Source organism: Xenopus tropicalis, chromosome 5 (assembly GCF_000004195.4).
Source record: "Xenopus tropicalis strain Nigerian chromosome 5, UCB_Xtro_10.0, whole genome shotgun sequence".
NCBI classification, from domain to species: domain Eukaryota; kingdom Metazoa; phylum Chordata; class Amphibia; order Anura; family Pipidae; genus Xenopus; species Xenopus tropicalis.
Window position 1 is genome coordinate 9,632,418 of NC_030681.2, and position 27,779 is coordinate 9,660,196.

Sequence of the window (27,779 nt, forward strand, 5' to 3'; positions counted from 1 at the left end):
CAGCCCTGGCAAAATGATTCTTTAATAGTATCTATAATAGGTCAAGTCAGTTATTACCCTTAAAAAAAAGAAGTTCTGACCAAATGGAGTTTGTTACAGGGAAAATATATACAATAAAGACATTTCATGAAAGCTTCCTTGCATCGGGGACACAAATAAACTTAATATGTAAGCAAGGATGGCATTCCCTAATGATTGTCTAACCCAACAGCTTCTATATCACTGATCGTATGCCCCAATAAACAAGGACTAGGAGAGGAAAGTTACCTGGAACCTCTCCATTTGCCAATTCCCCATCCCCTGCCTGCTGCCAGTTACCATCTTCTACCAGTGTTGAGTCCGCCTCAAGCTGTTTTAGTTGCATGATGCAGTTGGTTAAAACCTATGGATCAGAAATTAGTGTAAATTAATTAAAGACTATTATTACGGCATTAACATAAACTCACAGGGCTACCATAACTGTAATATGAGAAGACAAATAGGGGCCCTGACCATTCTGTGTCTCCTTGGCTACTAAGATTACAATTTTAAATTCTTCAGTGCACAGAATGCTTCCTAGTCACAGAATCCCAACGACTCCTAGTAGAGTAGAGGAACAGTGCTTTCCAGGTAATGATATTTCCATACACAATGGCCTACCTCAATCTCATTTTCTTTGTAGGCCAGGGTTTCCTCCAGATCTTTGTGAGACTTCTGCTGCAGCTGTATCTGCTCATCAAGCTCTCGCTGCCTTTCACTCCACCCTTCAGCTTCTTTTAGCAGCTAAAACAGATTGAACACAAGTATAATCAATTGTTTTACTGGTTTTATCAGGTTTTCTTTCTTTGTATGTAATCTGTATTTTTACTGTATACACCTACTTATTGAACAGTGCTGTGGAATATGTTGGCACATAAAATAACTACATAAATGACAGTAGATATTCTTAGGATATTCTGCCCCATAATAAAACTATTTACACTGTATGCCCTCCTTCTGTTAAAGGTACAGTAACACCAAAAATGAAAGTGTATCAAAGTAATTAATATATTATGTACTATTGCACTGCACTGGTAAAAGCTGTGTGTTTGCATGGGGGTAGCTAATTAAAAAAAGGAGAAAAGGCAAGGGTTTCAAGAAAATTTGCACAGTTCCCATTGTATTCTACAGAACATATCTGTTATCTGCTACATAGCCTGTGCCTTTTTTATATTACTGTTCCTTTAACATGAATACAACAGGAGAATGTACATTACACTTAGTGGTATATACTTGTAGAGAAACTGACTGATCCTATAGGACAACCAATTTAGACCAAGACTTTTTACGTTAGTGTTTTGCTTGGGAGGATACTTTCTCACATACCTGCTCCTTTGTCTCTTTGAGTCGGGAGTTCTCATCCTTCACACCACGCAGTTCATTTCGCACTTTTGCCTCTTTCAGTTTTACTTCATTCAGAGCAGCTTGAAGCTAAAAAGCAAGAAGTATTGTCAAGAAAAATCAGGCTTCCTTGCATATCAGTTAATCTCCATAATTCAGAACTAATACAGTCATGCCAAGAAAGCAACGTGAATGTTATGCTAACAGCTGCTCTCATTAAGGTGTGTGTTATCAAACTTTTTTTTTAATTTAAAGTGGTAAGTTTAATATCAACCTTCAACTTAAAGAGGTGGTTCACCTTTAGGTTAACTTTTAGTATGTTACAGAAAGGCCAATTCTAAGCAACTTTTCAATTAGTCTTCATTATTTGTTTTTCATTGTTTTTTAATGATTTGCCTTTTTCTTCTGACTCTTTGCAGCTTTCATATGGGGGGGTCACTGACCCCGGCAGCCAAAAAACTATTGCTTTGTGAGGCTGCAGTTTTATTGTTATTGTTACTTTAATATCCCTTCTTTTTCTATTTAGGTCCTCTCCCATTTATATATCAGTCTTTCATTCAAACCACACCCTGGTTGCTAAGGTGATTAGAATCCTAGCAACCAAATAGCTGCTAAATCTCCAAGCTGTAGAGCTGCTGAACAAAAACTGAAATAATTAAAAAAAACTACAAATAATAAAAAATGAAGACCGATTGTAAGTTGTCTCATAATATAACTCTTTACATCATACTAAAATTTAATGTAAAGGTGGACAACCCCTTTAACATCACCCTTATCCAGTCCCTGGCTTACTGAGGGTGATGGGAGTTGCAGTCCAGGCCAAGTCTGTAACATGTAAGAAAACATGTAGAAAAGAATCTCTCACCTCCGACAGTTCAACTGTGTGCTCCAAAAACTTATCTTGAAGTTTTTCTATAGATTTCTGCCCCTCGTTGATCTGTGATGAAAAATATTCATGAAGACATTTAAAATCAATAGCTCATATACATAAAACATTACAAATCAAAACAGCAAACAATGTTTTCTTATTAAGCAAATAATTACAGAAGGCGACAAATAGAAGATTTGAAGTAGAACCAGAAAAGAAATGCTTTGCTTATAATAATCTATGGGCTCAGTTTATTATGTATTTACATAAGAATAAACAGGAACTGATATTTTCCCTTATTGATATGAATGTGTTGTCATTCTGCTCTCACCATTTCCTGTTTCTTCTTGCTCTGCTCTTTCTGAGAGACAAGGTCATTCATTATGTTCCTCATTTTTGAATCTAAAGCCTTGTTGGAATCCTTTAGCTCCTTAATGGTGGCCTGGAAAAGCAAGGATGAGTATCATTTCAATGTGAATACAACAAGCTTTAAGGAACTAAACAGACAGGCACATTGCATTTATTGATGGACTAGGTTTATAGAGAACTGGTGAAATCCTAGGGTCTAGTTATAAAGTACAGAACCAGCCAAATAAGCATCTAATAACTAGGCAATTTTGTACTATATGCTCCTAGTCTCCACTGACTCCAAATGCTGACTTGAAGCAATTCTGTAATAATATACAGTGGTGTGAAAAACTATTTGCCCCCTTCCTGATTTCTTATTCTTTTGCATGTTTGTCACACAAAATGTTTCTAATCATCAAACACATTTAACTATTAGTCAAAGATAACACAAGTAAACACAAAATGCAGTTTTTAAATGAGGGTTTTTATTATTTAGGGAGAAAAAAAATCCAAACCTACATGGCCCTGTGTGAAAAAGTAATTGCCCCCTGAACCTAATAACTGGTTGGGCCACCCTTAGCAGCAATAACTGCAATCAAGCGTTTGCAATAACTTGCAACGAGTCTTTTACAGCGCTCTGGAGGAATTTTGGCCCACTCATCTTTGCAGAATTGTTGTAATTCAGCTTTATTTGAGGGTTTTCTAGCGTGAACCGCCTTTTTAAGGTCATGCCACAACATCTCAATAGGATTCAGGTCAGGACTTTGACTAGGCCACTCCAAAGTCTTCATTTTGTTTTTCTTCAGCCATTCAGAGGTGGATTTGCTGGTGTGTTTTGGGTCATTGTCCTGCTGCAGCACCCAAGATCGCTTCAGCTTGAGTTGACGAACAGATGGCCGGACATTCTCCTTCAGGATTTTTTGGTAGACAGTAGAATTCATGGTTCCATCTATCACAGCAAGCCTTCCAGGTCCTGAAGCAGCAAAACAACCCCAGACCATCACACTACCACCACCATATTTTACTGTTGGTATGATGTTCTTTTTTCTGAAATGCTGTGTTACTTTTAAGCCAGATGTAACGGGACACGCACCTTCCAAAAAGTTCAACTTTTGTCTCGTCGGTCCACAAGGTATTTTCTCAAAAGTCTTGGCAATCATTGAGATGTTTTTTAGCAAAATTGAGACGAGCCATAATGTTCTTTTTGCTTAAAAGTGGTTTGCGCCTTGGAAATCTGCCATGCAGGCCGTTTTTGCCCAGTCTCTTTCTTATGGTGGAGTTGTGAACACTGACCTTAATTGAGGCAAGTGAGGCCTGCAGTTCTTTGGATGTTGTCCTTGTGGCCTCTCGGATGAGTTGTCTCTGCGCTCTTGGGGTAATTTTGGTCGGCCGGCCACTCCTGGGAAGGTTCACCACTGTTCCATGTTTTTGCCATTTGTGGATAATGGCTCTCACTGTGGTTCGCTGGAGTCCCAAAGCTTTAGAAATGGCTTTATAACCTTTACCAGACTGATAGATCTCAATTACTTTTGTTCTCATTTGTTCCTGAATTTCTTTGGATCTTGGCATGATGTCTAGCTTTTGAGGTGCTTTTGGTCTACTTCTCTGTGTCAGGTAGCTCCTATTTAAGTGATTTCTTGATTGAAACAGGTGTGGCAGTAATCAGGCCTGGGGGTGACTACAGAAATTGATATTGAAATTGAAAATTGAAATGGATAAACCACAGTTAAGTTATTTTTTAACAAGGGGGGCAATCACTTTTTCACACAGGGCCATGTAGATTTGGAGTTTTTTTTCTCCCTTAATAACGTAAACCTTCATTTAAAAACTGCATTTTGTGTTCAATTATGTTATCTTTGACTAATAGTTAACGGTTTTTGATGAGCAGAAACATTTAAGTGTGACAAACATGCAAAAGAATAAGAAATCAGGAAGGGGGCAAATAGTTTTTCACACCACTGTATATATTATATATATATATATTCAACAGAGCTGAAAATAAAAGATAATATGCTACAAAAACAATCCACATCAGTTAAGGGAAATCCCAGACATTTGCAGAACAAAAAAAGCAAACAGTTCACACTAACCAACACATTTTTCCCCTCCCCAAACAATGAATTTCCTGCCAAACATGCCACATGTAGTATGTATAGAAGAAATGCAGCGGTGTGAATGTCAAGGTAGATTTAAGGATAAATTATTGTTCCCAGCACCAAAGAAAAACAGATAGAAGGTTCAGCGCATGGTGCCTCGTTAGATATGGGGTTTCTGGGTATAAGGCCCACAAGCACACATCTTAGTCACTATTTATTTCCATGTGAGAACAAGAGAAACACTGCAATGGGTGCTTGGCAAACATAAAAATAAAAAAAAGTGTAATATTAAAGTAATGGGGTCACATTGTAAGCACCCCAACCCCAAGAAACAGAGCCCACCCTGCTATTTTCCAGATGAAGAGGTCAGGTTGCTCACTTATAACAATTTACCTTGAGAGCTGCAGCTTCAGCCAGAAGGTCGGTGCTCTTCTTCAGTGTAGTGGACTCGGACTCTTTCGCTTCCTTTATCTGTGTGCAAGAACCATATGCAGCCATTTAGACAAACAGAGTTGAGATCGGTCCCAATAAAACTCTGACTCCACTTCAGTAATTACCTTCTTTTCACATTCAGATATTTTTTCTAAGGCCTCACTTTTTTCCTTCACCAGGTTTGCTATCTTCTCTGCCAGCTGCTTTTCATTGACTGAAATGGAGAGATATACAAAGCTCAGCCTGGGTTCCTTTTTAAACATCTTCAAATAGATATCAGAGAATAACCTTTAGCTTTGAGAGAGTTTGTTAAAGTCGGTTTAGTCATTTCCTCTTTAAATATTCAGTAACACATATGAACCAATGTGAGCCAATATAGTTCTATAGGGCAACGACACAAACTACTTGCAGCCATCTATTTGTTGCGGCTAAAAAATAGACAATACTGATAATTGTCTCTCCAATTTAGCAGTAGTGTCTATGGCAGGGCGCTGTGACAAGTACCTGGCTACAAGTAGCCCACACATTTTCTTATGTGTTGGAGTTCCAATAACATTCTACCCACTTATGGCAATACACACCATTTCTTGATTTCATATTAATAACTCATCGGTATGATGTCCCTATAAATGTAAAATAATATGAATATGCAGTTACATGTACGTAAAATATTCCAAAATTGTTACCTTGATAAACTCTGCTTTTGACCTGAAACAAACAAAAATAAATGTCAGGGACAGGGAACTTACAAAACCACAAGAAACATTTATTTTGTAAATGGATAAATGCAATGTATTTACAGCAAGACTTTCCCCCACTCCGAAGGAAAAGCATAAAAGCTGATTGAGTATGTTCCTAATACAGTTCATTATCTGTACAGCAAATATTAGCCTATCTGACGTGGCTGCTGCCAGTGGAACATTTCATCTGAAACCTTTAATATGTGGTAATGTTAAACTTTATGTACACATAGGTTACGTTTGTTTCTCCATTTCAGGTTTCTCTGGCAATACAAATTTAAAATTTCAGCAGTCTGATAATTGGAAATTGTTGGAGATTTGATTAACAGTAGCACATACATTTTACAAGTAACTTCAACACTGACAATAATGTATTATGTAAAGTAAATTTTCTTTCATTATGCAAAATGTTACTTTTGGTTTGGTATCTGCCCAAATTTCATACATTTATTTGTAATAACTTACAGCTACTGTTATTAGGCCTGTAACACAACAAAAATATGGCCGGTAATGCTATCACAATACATAGGGAAAAGTGCATTCTTGTTGCAATGCCAACACAGGGCCCTTTAGTGAGCCATTACATGAAACCCTGTTACCAAACCTATAAATAAACATCTAAAGCTCTTGCTGGCTGTCCCATTGCTTCTCTGCTGAAATATGAGTATGTGTGTTCTTTATGGCAGAATGTCAAAGGTTTATCCGAGTATCATTCTTAATGGCAGGAAGAACAGCACTAAGAATATATCTCAGGCCACATATTTATAGTGTAGCAATAAGGGAACACATCAAGTGCTCAGATATCCTTCCCGCTAGTAGTAAGTGAAACCCCCCTAGCACGGGACAGTTTTACATATGCCAAAAGCTATCAATGGCCAAGAGACCACAAGTGGGGTTTCAGTATACAGTACAAAAGGCTAAGGGATTGGCCAACCATAATTACAGTTTAGGATAGATTAGTCAGTCTTAATCAGGGCAGCTATTAACTGGCGAGGCCACAGCTAATGTCTGCTTCTGTGTGGCAGCACTACCTTCCGGAGCTCCTGACCAATCCACTCAGTACCTACCACAGCTTAAGTGCTTTACAGCCCAGCTCCTTCAGCCTGAGAAATGGAGCAGCATAGGCACTCAGGAATGCAGCAGGTTAGGCTGTGCTGTTACAAGGCAAGCTTGAAATGTGTATTTATGTATGTGTATTCATATAGCACTACAGTGGAACAGATAGTGCAAAGGAGGAAGAAGGTTCCCGTTTACAATCCAAGAAAGCAACTGCTAGAAAAATATTATGCGTCTCTGGCAGCAAATGAAAACATGCCTCTGTGCCAGAGACTATATTTATATGGATGACTAGATCTCTTCAACTCAAAACATGCTGCTGTGGGTACATCCTGAAAAGTCACACAAACTGCACTTGGAGATATAAAGATGAAATGATCGAGGAGCCCAGCAGACATCAAAGCTACTAATATTGTTCCATAAGCCATATCTGTTTCCCTGCAAGGTGCCGGACAGTGACATATGATCAACATTGCAGCTTAAATGCGTTACACACCAAAATACAAGATTTACACTCACCGATAGGCAGGTTCGCCAGAACAAAATTAAAATGGTTATGAGTCCAACTACGGCTGTTACGATCACAGCTTCCCATTGCACACCGTGGAAATCAGGACCGGGTCGGATATCTTCAGGCAGTGCTGAAATAAGCTGAAATTAAAGAGAAAGGAAAGCAATGAACTTACAAATACTCCATAGTTCTAATCTCCAGGTATAAATCGATAAGCAAATTTCCAAATCCAAATATAATGTATTTCAGACATAAACATGATACTGCAATCCCATAACTAATTTGGTGCTAAAGCAGTTGTCAGTTACTTAAGGAAGGGTGGGGTTTTGTTGATCACCTTGAGATGTGTGAAGTTGAACATTTTCACGATATCCACTTGTTTTAAAATAATGTATTTACAACAATGGTGGTTTGGCTTCCTTTGCTTTGCATACTTATCTCAGCTGCTGAACAGTTATAGGGAAACAAGACAGGTAGATTGGCACATTTAACCCTTCTGTGGCATGGCAACAGAATATGCATATAACAAAGCTCTCAATTTGATTTCTAAAATGAAAGTAAAACAAATGCATTCATTTAAAACAACGGCACACAAATCAAATAAAAATAGGATTTTTGGCGGAACAACACAGAGCTGTCCCATAGTTCTGCTCAGATTTGCAATTTTAGTCCACACAGCCGGAGGGGAGAATATGTATTAGAAGCAGTCAGCACCAAGTACATAAAGCTGTGTGCCAGCATACCACTGTGGCACTTCTAGTGATGCCGGAGGCTTCATATCATTGACCAGTGAACTATCACTGACAGCTGCCAGGGATTATTTTCTAACCCTGAAAGCTGCTGTCTGAGGACACCCAGGAGGTGCACCATGCTTATGATAGCAGAAGGCAAGAAATAAATATTTAGTGTGGATCTGCCTATATTTGCACTAAGATAAATTATGGTCCATTACTGCTGATTTGCCTATTGTCCAGACCTACAACTTTGTGAATAACGGATGAAAATCATAAGTGTACACATTAAATTAGGTACGTACAAGGATGCTAGGGCATGAAATTACTATATTCTACAACTTTATATAGAACTGTTATTTTGCATCCCCAGCATTTGCAGCAACAGGAAACAAGCAGAGAGTAGAATGCATTCACAACAAGAGTCTAATTATGAAACTAAGCCCTATTAGTTGATCTCGTAATCCACTTTCGTCAACTGATTTTCCCTTGCAGCCCTTGCTCACTCAGTTCAGATCCGACTGTAATCTGGTAACTGGTGGCCACAGAAGTTTAGGGAGCAGGATAGCGGAACCCCAGGTTTAAAGCGATTGGCTAGATGCAAACAGTCTATCATTCAACACATCCTGAGGACTGTCCCAGGCCATCTGTATCTTTGCAATGAGCAACCATAGCTGGAAAGATGCTGGCGAATAGATTAGCATTTCAATGTCGGCTTCCAACACACTGAAGTAAAATTACAATTCACCATAATAATAATACTGTTATAAAGGGAATTGATCCACATGATTAAAGGAAAATATAGTTTTAAGCAACTTTCCAGTATACAGTAACAAAAATATTTAATTATTTTAAAGTAAGTTGTAAACGGTTACTGCTCCAGAAAGCAGTATTAAGCACAGCTTGTCCTGACTGTTGAAACAATGTAGCAGAAGCCAGATCTCCTTCATCCAAGACTCCAAAGACATCATTGGGTGCACTAGAGTCTTATTTGAAGAGAAGCTGGCTTCTGCAACACTGTTTCATGGGTCACAGTACTGTAAACTGACTGCACTTAGGTTATCTAATCTCTCAGGTGTTTTGCTGACTGTAAGCACAGGTGTTTTGCGCACTGTAAGCTCTGTACAAGAATGTAACATCTGTGGAAAATATTAATATCAACTGAATTTAAAAAGCTTTGTCTACTGCTGTATAAGCATCTTTTTCCGACTGTTCTTTTGCTTCCACTTTGCTGTGTTTTTTTTGTGGTTTTGGTTTTCTAGTTGTGGTTAGAAACCTCTGAGAGACAAATAGCTTGAGAAGGACACACCTGCTTGGCAGTGTGGAAATCCTAATGGTTATAATGGTGCAAGCAGTTGCATGATGAGCACTTACTTAGCTACACACCAAACCCCAAAGGAATGACACATTATATAGTAATTACACACTGGTTTGGGTGGGTGTAAAACTGCAGTTGCTTAAAAGCTCCTGTGCGTAAATAAGACAAGAGGGCAGGAGATGCTGTTAGTAATCTATATATGCAGCATGAGTGCACAGGGGTTACACTTTGTGTATGTGTAGGATATTTACAAGCAGAGTACTGTCCTGCTACCACAGGTATAAACTGCAGCTCCCATTTAGCCACAGCTAGCACACGTTGAATAAATGTGTAATTCCCCAATAATTATGACTGAGCAGATGACCAGATGTGTGTCTAGCTTAGATACTGACCTGAACAAGCCTTGAGATAAAAAGAGAATAAAAGATGGGCAGAGAGCTTTCAATCCCTGCGTCTGCTTCTACCCCCAGTGTTGGGGACGAGGAAGTGGTGAGGTCCTCCTGAGTCATTAAATCCATGGTAGGCTCGGGTATTCGGCTAACTCTGGAGACATCAGCCCATGAAGGTCTTTCCAAAGATCAACACAGGGAAATTATCATTTTGTGGGGACTTATACGGGCAGCCATACTCGCAAGCACACCAAATAACTACCACAAGCAGCAGATAAGCACACAGCTAGTGAAAATCCTTAAGGTGAAGATACACAGAGCTACTAGTAGCAGCTACTAAAACAGACAATGCTGATCATTTACTGATAATTGTCTCTACGTGTTTTTTAGCAGAGGCAATTCTCTCTTTGTCTATGGCAGGGTATTTTCTGGTATTTAGTAGCTGCTACTAGTAGCTCTGTGTGTCTTCACCCTTAGAACCCCAACACCAGCAAATAAAACTTTCCAACTTCTCATATCTCTCTTCACCACGTGCAATTATAGGTCTCATTCACCTATTCTTCTTCAAGGGTGAAGTAACACAGAGCTACTAGTAGCAGCTACTTGTCATGGCTACTAAAATAGACAATGCTGATCATTTACTGATAACTGACTCTACATTTGTTTTAGCAGAAGCAATTCTCAGTATTGTCTATGGCTGGATATTTTCTGGCTTTTAGTAGCTGCTACTAAGTAGCTCTGTGTGTCTTCACCCTAAGGATAAATCCAGTCAGACTGTGGGAACTCCCCATCTCTCACAAGCATCCAACAACACCAAGTAATGGCACATAATTAGCATCTCTATATAATCCAAGCTAAGCTTCCAATAATTTTAAACAAAAGGTGCAGATAAACACGCAGGCACCACACCCGTGACGTTCCGTTTAGTTATAGACCTTTCCCTGTTCTTCAGTAGTTTGAATCCTTGATCACACAATAACTAAAAATTGCGCCTCAGTGGAAAACAAACATACAGACTGACCAGACCCACATATAGTGATACATACACCTGCCTCGGTAATTGTGCCAACTACCCTAGAGATGAAACACACAATTGCCTCTGTTAGGGTGAAGACATACAGAGATACTAGTAGCTACTTGTTGTGGCTTCTAAAATAGACAATGCTGATTATTTACTGATATTTGTCTCTACGTGTGTTCTAGCAGAGGCAATTCTCAGTATTTTCCATGGCAGGGGATTTTCTGGCATTTAGTAGTCGTGGGAAAGTAGCTGCTACTAGTAGCTCCATGTGTCTTCACCTTTAAAGGCACACTTGCCACATAATATACACACAGCCTTCACCCTTATACAGACACATACACACTCCTGGCTTTTTTACATATATTTTTTACATATATGTGCATATTACATATGCACATATATGCTTACTCCATTATACACACTGCCAGCTTGCTCCATTATACACACTGCCAGCTTGCTCCATTATACACACTGCCATCTCGCTCCATTATACCCACTGCCAGCTCGCTTCATTATACCCACTGCCAGCTCAATCCATTATACACACTGCCAGCTCGCTCCATTATACACACTGCCAGCTCGCTCCATTATACACACTGCCAGCTCGCTCCATTATACACACTGCCAGCTCGCTCCATTATACACACTGCCAGCTCGCTCCATTATACACACTGCCAGCTCGCTCCATTATACACACTGCCAGCTCGCTCCATTATACACACTGCCAGCTCGCTCCATTATAAACACTGCCATCTCGCTCCATTACACACACTGCCAGCTCGCTCCATTATACCCACTGCCAGCTCGCTCTATTATACACACTGCCAGCTCGCTCTATTATAAACACTGCCAGCTTGCTTCATTATACCCACTGCCAGCTCGTTCCATTACACACACTGCCAGCTCGCTCCATTATACAAACTGCCAGCTCGCTCCATTATACACACTGCCAGCTTGCTTCATTATACCCACTGCCAGCTCGTTCCATTACACACACTGCCAGCTCACTACATTTTACACACACACTGCCACTTACCCCATTATACACACATAAATGCCAGCTCTCTCCATTGTACACTCTGACAGCTCATCCCATTATACAGTCAGCTCATTCAATCATATACATACACACTGCCAGCTCACCCCATCATACACACACACACACACACTGCCAGCTCACCCCCATAATACAAACTGCCAGCTCATCCCATAATACAAACTGCCAGCTCAACGCCATTCTACAGAAATACACAGTGTCAGCAAACCCCATGACACACACACACAGTGCCAGCTCATTACACACACACAGAGCGCTCACCTGCACAACCTGCTCCCTCAGCTGCACTGAACTTCGCCTCCTGTCACAACAACACGTCACCACTGTGTGACCTCTCCTCCAACCGGACGCGTCACATCCCAGCGCCACCCGGAAGCGAACTCAGCGCCGCCCCCGCAGCTGCCGGCCAGTTACACGGCGGGGCCCGGTATGAGGGAGGGGAAGCGGCCCTGTGTTTGTACATGGGAACCGTTTTTACCGCGCCAGGAAGTAGCAGCGGCCGGAGATACCGAGCAGCCGCTTAGCCAATCCCTTGCCTCCACGTCTTTCCTCCTCCCACTGCGGGAGAATATACCCTGCTACACAGCCACTAACCCTCTCTGAACTACAACTCCCAGCATCCTCAGCGCGAATATTCAAATAACGGGACAGTGAAAGGGGAACACCACCAAACAAAAACAACTTTTCCGGCATAACAAAAGGATATATAATTATTAGCAACTTTCCAATATGCCTTAACTAATTCAGCAGTCAGAACAAGCAATGCAGAGAGATATCACAGCCAGATATTGCTTCCAATAGCAATTGCATTTACAAGTATAATTTAAACCCCCTAAAATGTTAATGTTTTATAATTCAAATGTTTAATTTATAAATAATTTCCTTTCCTACAAAAAACAACTTGCCAATTCCAAGCAACTCAGTGGTTGAGGGGGATTAGGTGCAAGGCTGTTTTGAGGCTGAGAGGTGTAGTTTTACATTTTATATGGATGATTCTATGGGCATATTTACCCATACTCAGATACAGAGGGGTATATTTATCATGCTGTGAAAAAAGTGGGGTAAAACATTACTGGTGATGTTACCCAGAGCAACCAATCAGCAATTAGATTTAAACAGTTAAGCTGGCCATACACAGGCAGACATCGCCAAGTGAGCAGATCTTCACCCGATATCCCCACCTACGGGTGGGCGATATCGGGGAGGCATGTAGGTGAATTCGATCGTTTGGCCCTGGGGCCAAACGATCGAATTCTACACGTGGCTGACGGTTCGGGGACCGCATCAACGAGCCGATGCGGTCCCCGATCCAACTGGATTTTCTAACCTGGCCGATCAAGATCTGGCCAATTTCAGGCCAGATATCGGTCGGCCAGGCCCCTCAGTTCTGCCCCTACACGGGCCGATAAGCTGCCGAATCAGTCCAAGGGACCCATATCGGCAGCTATAATCGGCCCGTGTATGGGGACCTTTAGCAGCCAATCCGATGCTTTGCTTTGGTTTTCTATGAGCAACATCACTGGTAATGTTTCACTCCACTTTGAGTACTGTGCATGTTGCACCATCAGAGGTTCTATTTACAGAACAACGAAACGTTGGCAGTGGAGAGTAAAGCCCCATATAATTTGCAAAGTATCAGTTGCACAGAGAGGCATTATTGATGTTTTTAGTGTGCTGAACACATACATCCTTTTTGAATGTGCTGCCAATATCCATGTGTCTCATAGAAAACTGACTTTCAGTAACACAGAGTTCCACTGCAGCAGCCAAATTAGCGGACATGTCTAAAGGGCAACAATGCCACCAGGAATTATGTCCCAGTACTGGCTGCAGAGACAAAGGAAGTGCCTTGGCAGGGAATGCAGCTCAGCATTGAACCTTCCAGCTGCAAAATGGAGAGGGTTACACTAACTGTGACTTTTCCTTGCATGGGGAGCTTCCCCAAGATGTTTAGGAAATGTTCAAGCTTGTGTAATGCTCATATTCTTACTAATATTTTATTGCTTTCTTTACATATCTGTAGTAATAAGGCAAATCAACTGGATTTATTGTGTTTTTTCTATTAAAAAAAACAAAAAAAAAAACACAGCAAGCCCAGTTGATTTGACTTACATTATTAATACAGATATACCATGACCTGGATGATTGAGAATCTTCACAAACATATGCTTTTTTTTTTACAGTGGCAGAACAAGTTATGAGGGGTTCAGTGCCCCACTTGGTCCCACTTGCATCATGTTTGCGGTTCTCCAGGGTTGGGGTGGGCACAATCAGTGTTCAGAAGCTGTTGGTTCTGGGGACCAAGCTCAGGTTATTCCTGCAGTCATGTCACTGACAGGCACATTGAGGGTGGGAGAGCAGCTCAAACAGGGGGAAACCTGGCAGGGCTGGATATACTAAACATAAGAGTGGCACAAAATTCAGGAATATGTAGAACTGCAAGATATAAACAGATGCTTAGGGCTTTTGCCAAACCAAATCTGAAGCTTTGGACAGTTCTCTACAAAGATAACGGATAATTGGGGAGCTCAACCCTCTGTTAACGTGCAAACACTGGAAGAGCCCCACCTTGTATGGGGATCAATATACAATAGCAACAAAACCAGTAGCACACAAATCATAAACTGTGCAAAAATGCGTTTATTTGCCCAAGTACATATGCAATGTTTGCATTTTTTGTATGTACGTCGGCAAATAAACACTATTTGCACAGTTTATAATTTCAGCGTACTACTGGATTTTTTTGCTACAAATCTCTACAGAGAAGCATAGCTAACAAAAACTAAAAACTGTACATTAAAGACAACAGACCTCTTTTAAAGAGATACCGACAGCAGAAATTAAACCATTTTTTACATCCATCATAACAATGTCTTTGCGTGCTATTTATAATTTTGCCTTGAAAGTATTTGCCTGAAGCTTTTACATTCCCTATCTGATGCCCCATGTTCCTCCATGAGGGGGCGGCCATATTTGTGCAGCAGGAGGCCGTTAGCATTAGAAGCTGTAACTGACAGGCTGAGAAGGGAAAAAGTCAGGTTTAGGGACTCCAAGTAATAATTACTTACACAAGCAGCCCTATCAGTGAGAAATGATCAACACGACCTATAGGGAACATTTTATATACATTCATATTTTGAAGAGTAGTTTTTTAGTGTCAGTATCACTTTAAGCCATTTATTTGTTTTTGTATTTGGCCAAATACCCTGTGAAGGATTCAACATGTGACCAGTTTGAAAAACCTCTGTATTTGCAGCACCATTATGACTACTGACCTATGATTTAATATTATTTCCATACATAATACCCTCCTGGGCCCTGTTTATGGCACTATGGTCAGCTTTGGATTTGGATTCGGTTCGGCCGGGACTGTGGATTCAGCAGAAACCAAATCCTTCAAAAAAAGCCTGGATTCGACCCAAATCCCGAACCAAATCCGGGATTCGGTGCATCCCTACACACTACCTCGTTTGTCTTTTTCAGATAATTTTATGATTTTTTATTTTATTTATTTATTTTTTAAAGCAGTTGGACCTCAGCTGAAGCTTACAGAAAACTCAAATGATCTACCATTAAGGCTAAGGATGCACTGGGCCGTTTCTCAACCTACATAGAGCTGCGGCCTATCAACAGCAGGCACATCTGAGCTGTGGTCACAGTCTGCTTCACTTTACATTAAGGCCCTTTTCCAATGCACCCTCATGCAGGGAATGTATTAGCCTACACAGAATGTGAGATGTTACCATATGTATGCTTGGAAAGAGAGACAGATGTTTCTTTGAATGAAGCATCTCATGGAAATTACAGCCACTGTATTTTAATGCTTTTGGAGAGATAAATCTACTTTCCATAACAATGAAAGGAAAGGAGTTACTGAGTTTAGGGAAGACAAAGGCAGTCTAACCAGAGTTCCCTGTACTGGCTTCACTCCCCATCTGCAGCAGAGACCCCACCAGGAGGGTCTGATCTGCCTGATAAATCCTGAAAATGTGTTGTGTGAAAAAAGTTGTGCATGGCTGTTTGTTCTACGGCCCTTTGCTCTACGGCATTAATCAGGCATATGTGCAGATTAAAGGTGGCCATACGAGGTCGCCAAGCGAGCAGATCTTCTCCCGATATCCCCACCTACGGGTGGGCGATATCAGGGAAAATGTAGGCCAAATGATCGAATTATAATGGCGGCAATGGGGCAGTCGGTTCGGGGACCTCATCAACGAGCCGATGCGGTCCCCGATACGACTAAATCTTTTAACCTGCCCGATCGATATCTGGCCAATTTCAGGCATGCCCCTCGTTCCTGCCCCTACACGGGCCGATAAGCTGCCGAATCGATCCAAGGGACCGATATTGGCAGCTACAATCGGCCCGTGTATGGCCACCTTAAGTCTCTTGCTTCAAGTTTGCCTGGTTGGCAATCACAGCCAGAGAGCAGATGATTAGAAACAAGTGGCTAGTCATGGTGGCTCCCAACCCCATTTTGCAAGGCCCCATAGGGTATTTCTTTGCTGTGATTGTAGAGATAGAAGCAGGGCAGTACAGGGGACTCCTAGTTAAACTCCTTTAAAGGAGAAGAAAGAGCATTTTGGCATTTTATTGCCAATAAATTAGTCTCAAAAGTGCAAGGCAAAATGCTTTACCATACCTGAGTAAACAGCCATAGAATCTCCCTGTTTAAGATAGCAGCTGCCATCTTGGCTTGGTCTGACTTCCAGGCAGCACAGAACAGCTTTCAGCTCAGATTACACAGCAGAGATGGGAGGGGGAGAGCAGCAAACTGAGCAGAATCGTGCTGTGCCCTGAAGGATTTTTCTGAGAGCAGGAAGTCTGACACAGAAGATCATGTTTACAGAATAAAAGGAAAGAAATGTGGTGTTTCCTTTCACCGAGGACTCAGAGCAGAAGTTCTGTAATTGTTTCGGGCTGTAGTTACATAGACCTTTCTGATAAAGCTTACTTAGTTTTTACCTTCTCCTTTAAAAAATAAAGAGAGTGTCCAGTGCATTCTAGGGGCATGGTGTTCGTGCAGAAATTCCTCGGTTTTACAGTTTGTAACAGTAAAAAAAAAAGCAGACTAGCAGTTTTTTTCTTGTCTGAACTAAACTTTGATCATTGCCCTGGACCGAGCTCTAGTATGCAAGGAATTTAGTTTAATTCTCAGACTGATACTAATATGTATTTGTAAATACATATCTTACAGCTCAATGTGAAGGGTACATAAGACTTGGTTTTATAAGTGCTATAGTTGCCCTTTAAAGCCCCATGTCCAAGTATTTTGGCAACAGATAGTCTGTCTCTGGGACAGTGGCAAAGTGAGATGCTGCCCGCAGGACAGACAGACAGACATGGACAGAGAACAAGCTGTGTGAGCATGACTTTGCTTTTTTGCATGGGCACTGCACTCCAATGTGTCTGCATCTTGATCCTCCTCCATACACAAGCCCCCTGTGCCCTCCACCCACCAAACACCTATTTAGTCACTAAAAAACTTTACACGGGAGGCGACTAGTGCAAGGTAAAATAACCATATAGTCAAACCAATCAATAACCTCCTCTGTTAATCCCGCGGCAGCTCCATAAAGGATGTTTTCTTAACTGCTGCTCCATACAGGACTCCATCATGCCACCCAGGCCACAGTAAAGGTGGCCATACACGAGCAGATCCGCTCGCTTGGCGATGTCGCCAAGCGAGCGGATCTTCCCCCGATATCCCCACCTACGGGTGGGCGATATCGGGGACCATTTAGGTAAAAAAAATAATAATCCGATCGTTTGGCCCTGGGGCCAAACGATCGGATTATGTGGGCGGCAATGGGGCAGTCGGATCGGGGACAGCATCAACGAGCCGATGCGGTCCCCGATCCGACCAGATTTTCTAACCTGGCCGATCGAGATCTGGCCAATTTCAGGCCAGATATCGGTCGGCCAGGCCGCTCTGCTCTCCCCATACACGGGCCGATTAGCTGCCGAATCGGTCCAAGGGACCGATATCGGCAGCTATAGTCGGCCCGTGTATGGCCACCTTAAGAAATGGGCAAAAAGGGCATGCAGCTGGAAAAGCTCTGTCACAGAATTACAAATAGTACCATTATTACTGAATGTTTATTGTATCTGGACTTCCTAGAAAACAGCAATAATACTGTATATAAGTATGAGACTGTATTAAAGGGTCTAGTGCTGTGGGACTTAAGGTGGCCATACACGCACCGATATTATCGTACGAAACCTCGTTTCGTACGATAATCGGTGCGTGTATGGCATGTCAGCGAGCCGACCGATATCGCAGGAAGCTGCTGAAATCGGTCGGCTCGCCGATCGGCCAAGTTAGAAAATTTTGATCGGGCGCCATAGAAGGCGCCTGACCAAAATTTTCCCTTCAGAGCTGAATCGGCAGAAGGAGGTAGAAATCCTATTGTTTCTACCTCCTTACCTGCCGATTCAGCCCTGAATGGTGTGTGGCGGATCTGACGATGTTTCGTGCGACCGACGGTCGTACGAAACATCGCGAGATCGCCACGTGTATGGCCAGCTTTAATCCCGGACCCTATAATGAAGTTTATTCAGATACTGGTGCTATAACCATTACATTTCTAAACCAGATGCTAGGGGCTTGCAGCCATTTGGATTATCATCTTGGCACCATTTGGATTATCATGATTTATTTACACTCAGCACCTAATGTCAATTATAATAATGTCCTAAAGGCCCCACCCATGAGAGACCACAATCTAGAGATTAACTAGTATTTAAAGATAAAAGGTGTGTCCCTACTGGCACTATCAACTTTCTAATCTAAATGAAATAGAAACCTACTCACTATAAGTAGATCTCCTAAAATGGCAAAACCAGATACCAGTGGAATGTTAAAAATAACATCTTTGTCACAAATGATGGCTTCTATGTTCCTTTTCAAGAAAAGAGCCCTCGGCTATAATAGATGGAGATAATACGCAAAGAAGTGAATGCAATCCGCAAAGCCCTTGGCTACAGCTCTAATGGTAGCCTTACAAATTATAATTATTATCTTTCTTGCGACCATTGGTCACAGAAAATATTGTTTGGACACTCCACTGATGTTCAGAGCTGAATCATCAGATATGCAGGTAAAAATAAAAGAATTCTACCCCTATCTAATGGTTCAGTGCTAGTTTGCCGGTGCTTGGGCACCTTTAAAGAAGCCCAATCAAAATTTTTAATCTGGCCCAGTTCATGAGATGACCAATATCCATTGCCTTTGCCGATATCAGTGCCCTTTAACACCCAAACAGTGGATACTGGGAGTTTCTGCCCTGCAGAGGCAGTCAGTTACCCTTATGGCTCATGAAACGACAGTTCTCTTGGGATATTTTGACTACCAAAAGCTACTATGTGAAACACCAGTTATTTCACCATTTTATCATCAGAATCAATCAGCCCTATGTGCCCTCCACCTGCTTCTGTGGTTTTCAGACAGTTGGATCAAACCCCCACTGTGCAGTCCGTGTTCAGCCATTATCTCATAACGAGTTTAGAGATGGACACAGAATATTATTATGAGACGGCACATGGAGAAAAGTATGAAAATACCTTTGAACAGAAGTCAGTTTTTGACAATAAACCTATGTCTTCTTCTGCAAGTTATTTCATTTAACCCATAGTTTCAAAAATATCAAATAGAGCAAATACATATTCACCCCAAATCTCACCCGATACACAATATATTAACAAGCAGTCCTTGCATGCAAGTAACCTGTGCCACATGTAAGTCCTTGACTATTTACAATATCAACTTATAAAGCACATCCCACTGATATCATATAGTATGTTTAAAGCAACAAGGGATCGTGCAATAACAGGTGAAACATTGGTTTTAGGCCTACAATCCATTGCCAGGGTCAGACTGGCCTGCCAGAGTACCAATTGATCTATCAGTGGGCCCCAGCCAAGGACAATATCCATCAGCCCTTTCTCATTTCCACTATAGGTCTGTATGACATAGATTACATTAAGCACGGATTACATATAAATGCTGTTAAAGTGGGCCCCTAACCTTAGCAACCAATCAAATGTTGCTTTTAAATAGGGGACCATAAGATAGGGGAGTATAAATTTAAAAACTATGTGATAAGGGAGAGGTGAGGGGGGGGGGTCTAGCCTGTGATAGTTAAGGGGGCTTTTTGCGCCCAGGGGTATAGATCCCCTTTAAACTTTAACCTAAGTATTTCCACCTCAGTATTTTGAAAATTCCTTCCCAGAGACTCTCTCACTTAAGACTCTTTAAGCCCATATTCATCAAGAACAACAAAAATATCCAATCTTTGGCCCCGCAGCTGCTATTGACCATATTTAGCCCCCAAAACACAGCTGGGGGTTGAAGTTCAGGAACAGCTGGGAAGCCACTATTGAGGGCAACAACACTATAATAATATAATGCTATTACAGGTATGGGATCCCTTATCTGGAAACCCGTTATCCAGAAAGTTCCAAATTACTGAAAGGCCATCTGTAGACTCCATTATAAGCAAATAATTCTAATTTTAAAAAATTATTTCCTTTTTCTCTGTAATAATAAAACAGTACCTGTACTTGATCCCAACTAAGATATAATTACCCCTTATTGGGGCAGAACAGCCCTGTTGGGTTTATTTAATGGTTAAATGATTCCCTTTTCTCTGTAATAATAAAACAGTACCTGTACTTGATCCCAACTAAGATATAATTACCCCTTATTGGGGCAGAACAGCCCTATTGGGTTTATTTAATGGTTAAATGATTCCCTTTTCTCTGTAATAATAAAACAGTACCTGTACTTGATCCCAACTAAGATATAATTACCCCTTATTGGGGGCAGAACAGTCCTATTGGGTTTATTTAATGGTTAAATGATTCCCTTTTCTCTGTAATAATAAAACAGTACCTGTACTTGATCCCAACTAAGATATAATTACCCCTTATTGGGGCAGAACAGCCCTATTGGGTTTATTTAATGGTTAAATGATTCCCTTTTCTCTGTAATAATAAAACAGTACCTGTACTTGATCCCAACTAAGATATAATTACCCCTTATTGGGGGCAGAACTGTCCTATTGGGTTTATTCAATATTTAAATGATAGTTATCATTTAGTTATCAAGTTATGGAGATCCAAATTACAGAAAGACCCCTTATCCGGAAAGCCCCAGGACCCAAGAATTCTGGATAACAGGTCCCATACCTGTACAAGCAGAACTGCAGAGCATGTAAAAACTATGTTCAAGGGCTAAAACCACTTACTGATTCAGTGAGGGGGGCAAGTGATTCCTTGGTGGCGTTGAGCAAACTGGTTAGCATTTGGATGGCTTCTGGGACCGTGACCTTCTCTGTAATAAAATAAGTACTTTCGACTTCCACTTCAGCGGTCACTTCTGAATAAAAAGAAGGAAATGGCTTAGAATATTATTTGGATTAAATAATGGGATTGTTATAAAAATATATTCAAACAAGCTTTATGGGTAGTTACATTCTAACTTCTACTACTCAGCAAAACACCAAGAGAACACCAAGGGAACACCAAGAGAACACCAAGGGAACACCAAGAGAATACCAAGAGAATCTACTCAAAAAAACACCAAGAGAATCATGGACTTTGCCTTGCCATAGTTGTTGAAGAATAGTAAATACAGAGGGCATATAGACAGGGTAATGTGTTTGAACTTACAGTGTTAGTAAATGAGCCCCACTAGCTTGTCCCTCCTTCTGCGGCCAAGACATTTAACAGGATCAATAAAAGTCATTTGTTTGATAGCTTAATATTCCCATGATGGGAGCCATTCTTACCTTGCTCAGGTTCCTTTTCATTTGGGATAGTTTCCTCCGGTGCAGAATCTGTGGGATGTGCAAGTGGTGGGGAGGTCTCAGAGGTTTCTACATTATGATCTGAAAGGAATGGGGGTTCCAGGTTTTTATCAGTATGTGATTCCATCTCAAGAACCTCTTCTTTATTCTCTATGTGCTGCTCAGAAACAACTTCCTGTCGGCCAGAATCATCAAGATTTCCCTCCTCTTGGTTTCTCTCATTAGGTTGGCCAGAATCATCAAGCTTTTCCTCCTCTTGGTTTTTCTCATTAGGTCGGCCAGAATCATCAAGCTTTTCATCCTCTTGGTTTCTCTCGGTAGGTCGGCCAGAATCATCAAGCTTTTCCTCCTCCCTAGGTTGGCCAGAATCATCAAGCTTTTCCTCCTCTTGGTTTCTCTCGGTAGGTTGGCCAGAATCATCAAGCTTTTCCTCCTCTTGGTTTCTCTCTGTAGGTCGGCCAGAATCATCAAGCTTTTCCTCCTCTTGGTTTCTCTCGGTAGGTCGGCCAGAATCATCAAGCTTTTCCTCCTCTTGGTTTTTCTCATTAGGTTGGCCAGAATCATCAAGCTTTTCCTCCTCCCTAGGTTGGCCAGAATCATCAAGTTTTTCCTCCTCTTGGTTTTTCTCATTCGGCTGGCCAGAATCATCAAGTTTTTCCTCCTCCTTAGGTCGGCCAGAATCATCAAGCTTTTCCTCCTCTTGGTTTCTCTCGGTAGGTCGGCCAGAATCATCAAGTTTTTCCTCATCTTGGTTTTTCTCATTAGGTTGGCCAGAATCATCAAGCTTTTCCTCCTCCCTAGGTTGGCCAGAATCATAAAGTTTTTCCTCCTTTTGGTTTTTCTCATTCTGTTGGCCAGAATCATTAAGCTTTTCTTCCTCCTTAGGTCGGCCAGAATCATCAAGCTTTTCCTCCTCTTGGTTTCTCTCATTAGGTCGGCCAGAATCATCAAGCTTTTCCTCCTCTTGGTTTTTCTCATTAGGTCGGCCAGAATCATCAAGCTTTTCCTCCTCTTGGTTTTTCTCATTAGGTCGGCCAGAATCATCAAGCTTTTCCTCCTCTTGGTTTCTCTCATTAGGTCGGCCAGAATCATCAAGCTTTTCTTCCTCTTGGTTTTTCTCATTAGGTCGGCCAGAATCATCAAGCTTTTCCTCCTCTTGGTTTCTCTCATTAGGTCGGCCAGAATCATCAAGCTTTTCCTCCTCTTGGTTTTTCTCATTAGGTTGGCCAGAATCATCAAGTTTTTCCTCCTCTTGGTTTTTCTCATTAGGTTGACCAAAATCTGCAAGTTTTTCTTCCTCTTGGTTTCTCTCATTAGGTGGCTCTTCAATGGTAAAGTGCATGAATGAATATAATTAGACGAGTTGCTGTAACTTTTGCCACCTTTTTAGTTAGATACTAAATACAGAACTATGACTATTAAAATTAGTAATGATTGATCCAGTGTGCTAAATTATTTTTCCCCTCTGTGAGACTAAATTGGGATCATAAGTGCTGAGCTACACAGTGCTAACCTATTAGCCTTCTTTCATGCCTCCAAGTAGAAAACCAGTTTATAAAAAATGATACAATACAAAAATAAAAAACCTATTTCTTCTTGCACGAAAACACAAATGCACAGTATCGGTAACTTAGAGGGCATTATTCTGACCAGCTGCAACTTGAGAAAACAGTGTATTTTGCAGAGGTTTTATTGCTTAGGTAAAATAGTGGTACCCCTAGGGGCCAATCTATTAAATTCAAGTTTATGGTTTTTTTTTTTACTATTCTAGAAAAAATGCAGTGAAAAAATGCGAATACGACTATACACGAGAATATTCTAAAGCCTGCCCCTAGTGTCTCAGAAAGACGTTTTACTCAGGTGTTTGTTTCTTGGGAAAAGACATAAATCATATAACGCAATCATTTTGCATCTATTATATTCAAAGTGACAGAGAGCGTAATGCAAAAGAGCAAGTACCTTTTTCTTCCAAGGGTGAGTCTTGTTCCTCCGCTTGTACCCCAGGGGCAAGGTGAGTGCTATCGCTGTAGGCTGAATGTTTCTGTCTCAACTTATATGCAATTTCTTGGATATTTTCCAGCAAATATGTTTCACCATCAAACATATTGTTTTCCGAGGCATCAATTTCTTCATTACTTGCTTCCCTCTCGTCCAAGACGGCCTCAACAAAGTCAAGAATAGACGTTTCTGATGATTCCAAGATTTCATCCAAAGCTTTGTCAATGTAGTCTTGTCTTACTTGACCTTTCCTTGCCAGCTTCAGTTCAGATTCCATGTCATGAAACATGGCTTCTACCCTTACTATATTCTCAGGACCAAGGTATTTTATGCATTCATTTATTTGTTCATCATCTAAATATGATTTTATAATCACTAAGTTTCTAATGTCATCTGCGTAAGATGTTATCTCATTATCCGTTTCATCTTCTTCCTTCACATCCTCATCACTGGATGGCAATGAAGAGTCTTCTGTTTTGTTGCTTTCCTGTAAAGGATCCATCTGGTTGGCTGCTTGAACTGTGCCGTCTTCGCTCTCCTGAGTCGGAACTGAGGGCATCTGCATATTTAATTCTGTTTCTTTACCTTCCTTAGTTTCTGTATCTTGGATTGGATTGAGCGAGGCTTTGTCAGAATTCAGCATGTCTGAGTTCTGGAGATTATTAGGGCTCCCAGAACTTTCCTCCACTTTCTCATTAATAGGATCTTTTGTTTCTTCGTTATTTTTTCCCATATTTTGCTGAGATAATACTGCACTCGCAGCATTTTCATCTTCCAGCTGATTTTCTTCATTGGGGTCTGCATCATAATCATCTTGTTCATTAGTAATGCCAGGCTCAGAAGCATTGAAGTTATTACTTTGAGTTGTATTTTCTTCCAAATTCAGTTGAATCTTTTCAGAATCTATTTCACTGGAAAGTGCTTCTTCAGATTCTGCTGCATCTACTGTTGGACTGTTCAGCATGTTGTCCTTGGAGTCTTTGGTGTCTTTGCGGAGGCTTTCAGATTCTTTGATAGAATGTTCCACTGGAAGTGGACTTAGGGGTTTATCACCTTCTTGTTCTACAGGATCTACAACTTCTCCAGTACTACTTTTCTCCTGGTCAGCAGATTTTATTCCTTCAGGCATCTCTGGCAGTTCACTTGATGATATGACTTCTTCTGTTAGCCCTTGCCCTATAAAATCTGTTTCTTGACCATGTTGGACCTCTGGCATACTTGATGACTGGTCTACTACTCTGTTGTCTGCAGTATCTTCTAATGATTCCTCTGTATTTTTCAGGGGGTTATCACCTTGAACTACAGCTGTGTCAGCAGAATCTGATTTAATCTTAATTTCTGCTGGATCTTTGTTCTCTCCTTCATCTGTTTTAGAATGCTCTAGATCAGTAACAGCCATAGGTAGTTCTAAAGATTTGCCATCTTGAAGATCTAGGTCTAGTCTACCAACTTCCATTTCTCCAGCTTCATTTTTTGAGTCATCAAGTACTGCTGCTTCTTGCTCGGTAGATGTTTTGGCATCTTCAAGGTCAGGATCTTGTGTACCCACTTTTCTCTCACCATCTTCAATTTCTCTATCTTCTTTTTTAATGTCATCCAATACTGTTGGTTCTTTCTCTGGGTCTAGTGTTCCCTCTTGATTTGCTAGTGCATCTACTTTTTTCTGATTATCTTCTGTTTCTCCACCTTCTGCTTTATTGGAGTTATTCAATACTTCTGGTTCTTTCTCTATAGATGTAAGTTTGCTATCATGAAGATCTGCGTCTACTGTACGCTCTTCCCTCAGATGATCCAATGCTTCACCTCCTTCTTTAGAGTCATTCGATACTGTGGGTTCCTTCTCTGTAGCTGTAAGTTTGCTATTGGGAAAAGCTGGGTCTAGTGTACCCTCTTGCTTAAGACTATCTTCCATTTCTTTTCCTCCTTTATTGGAATCATCAAATACATCTGGTTCCTTCCCTGTAGATGTAATTTTGTCATCATGAAGGTCTGGGTCTAGCGCATCTACTTTCCTCTGACTATCTTCTGTTTCTCTACTTTCTTCTTTACTGGAGTCTTCTGATGATGCTGGCTCGGTCTCTGCTGTTGTAAGTTTGCCATCTTGAAGATGGAGGTCTAATGTATCGTCTTTCTTCAGACCATCTTCTGTTTCTCCACCTTCCTCTTTTCTGGAGTCTTCAGATTCTGCTAGTTCCTTCTCTGTAGATGTAAGTTTTCCATCTTGAAGATTGAGGTCTAAAGTATCATCTTTCTTCAGACTATCTTCTGTTTCTCCACCTTCCTCTTTTTTGGAGTCTTCCGATACTGCTAGTTCCTTCTCTGTAGATGTAAGTTTTCCATCTTCTGTTTCTCCACCTTCTTTTTGGAAATCATGTAATACTGTTGGTTCTTTCTCTGTAGGTAGAAGTTTCCCATCCTGATGTTCTGGGTCTGGTGTCCCAGCTTTCCTCTGTCCGTCTTCCACTTCTCCACTTTCTTTTTTGGAGTTATCAGATTCTGCTGGTTCTTGCCCTTCAGATTTAAGTTTAACATCTTGAAGATCATCTGGTGTACCCACATTTTTCAAACTACTTTCTGTTTCTCCTCCTCCTTCATTTGTGGACTCATCCAATACTGCTGTTTTTTCCTCTGTTGATGCAAGCTCTTCTGAAACATTAGACTGCTTTATTTCCACTGCAGATTGATGTTCAACATCAGTTGCAGGTTCAGCCTTTTCTATATCTTTCTCTATTGATGGCTGTTCATCTAGTGTTCCTAATTCTTTTTCCACTCCAGTTGCTTCTTCCGTGCTTTGGCTGTTTACTAACAATTCTGGATTATCAGAAGGATTATCATTAGCAGTAGCATGATTAGAAGACTCATTGCTCAAACTGTCTGAAGAGTTTTTTGGGGGTTCCAGTAATGTATCAGTATCTGTTTGGGGTTTTTCTAGTTTCTGAGAATCCTCTACGTGCAAAAATGTATTTTCCTGATCAGTGGAGTGCTCTGTATGCAGAGTTTGAGGTTTCTCCATGCCAAGCAAAAACGTTTGTTGTTCTTCTGACATATTTTTATCAACATCTTCTTCCTCTGTTTCTTCTTCAGAGTCTGTTTCATCAAAGCTTGTGACTTCTTTTGTTACTTCACCACCAGTAACAATGGCAAAGATGGTGTCACCCCAAGAAGTCACTAACGTATCTTCTTGTTTTACTGGTGTTGCTTGTCCAATACTGTCTTCTGTCTTAACCTCATCTTTGGGGAATGGATCTTCTTGATGGTCAAGGGTTGATTCATTTTCCAATGACACCGCTTTATCGATACTCGCTCCTTCCTCATTTAAGTTTTCATAAGATAACCAAGGTGGCTCATTTAACTGTTCATCTTTCCCTTCTTCTACATGATCAAGTTTTTTATCCTCTTCTGTGTCTTCGTCTGTGAGTGTGTAATCTTTTGTTACACGCCTTGTATCCTCATCATTAGTCACAACAGCATCAGCTGATGTACCTATATGGGTTTTCAAATCATGAATAGTGTCTTTATCAATAATTGTATAAGCATTCAAGTCTTTATTAGACCCAGCAGGTCCTTCCTGAGATAGACTGCCATATTCGGCATGTTCACCTGGCACTTGTGATTTGCCTAAAAGTGATTCTGTGGAATCATGTGCAACTTTGCCTCCCTGAGAATCTTCTGTTTGACTATTTATGACTTCATCTTTAATATCCTTCTGATTATCTTCTATTTTGTCTAAACTTGGAGAGAGTTCTGTTTGATGGGGTCTCTCATCATCTTCCTCTCTCCTTTTCTGATGGTCATTGCTTGCGCTTTCAATAGGGGGAGGTTCTTCCTTGCCCCCTAACTCTCCATCAGGCGGATCCCCTGGTTGTGTTTCTTTTTCTAAACTTGTCCCCTCTTTGACTTCTGTGCTTTGTTTTGGTTTATTTAAAAGTTCGTCAACATTATAATTGTCAAAATTATCTGTTCCTCCCTCAGAACATATAAAATCTGTATCCTACAGAGAAAATGGGAAAAAAAAAAAGTTATACAATGATTGTGTTGATATTTAT

General features: G+C 40.9%; 1 protein-coding gene across 14 annotated transcripts in view; it reads right to left on the bottom strand.

The window, feature by feature from the left end:
• mia3 (MIA SH3 domain ER export factor 3) overlaps nucleotides 1-27,779 on the bottom strand; it is a 51,931-nt gene that overhangs the window by 13,215 nt on the left and 10,937 nt on the right. For 3 of the 14 annotated variants that reach the window (XM_004914795.4, XM_002940698.5, XM_031902241.1), the window contains exons 4-15: nucleotides 23,695-27,724; nucleotides 21,718-23,058; nucleotides 21,175-21,305; nucleotides 7,419-7,550; nucleotides 5,790-5,811; nucleotides 5,229-5,317; nucleotides 5,065-5,142; nucleotides 2,559-2,669; nucleotides 2,225-2,296; nucleotides 1,345-1,449; nucleotides 640-762; nucleotides 268-382 (exon numbers count right to left, since the gene is read on the bottom strand). In XM_004914795.4, coding sequence (XP_004914852.2) covers nucleotides 268-382; nucleotides 640-762; nucleotides 1,345-1,449; nucleotides 2,225-2,296; nucleotides 2,559-2,669; nucleotides 5,065-5,142; nucleotides 5,229-5,317; nucleotides 5,790-5,811; nucleotides 7,419-7,550; nucleotides 21,175-21,305; nucleotides 21,718-23,058; nucleotides 23,695-27,724 — 6,349 coding nt within the window. The remainder of the gene's footprint in view (nucleotides 1-267; nucleotides 383-639; nucleotides 763-1,344; nucleotides 1,450-2,224; nucleotides 2,297-2,558; nucleotides 2,670-5,064; nucleotides 5,143-5,228; nucleotides 5,318-5,789; nucleotides 5,812-7,418; nucleotides 7,551-21,174; nucleotides 21,306-21,717; nucleotides 23,059-23,694; nucleotides 27,725-27,779) is intronic. The other 11 variants (XM_031902233.1, XM_031902236.1, XM_031902235.1 and 8 more) reach the window with 11 other exon arrangements.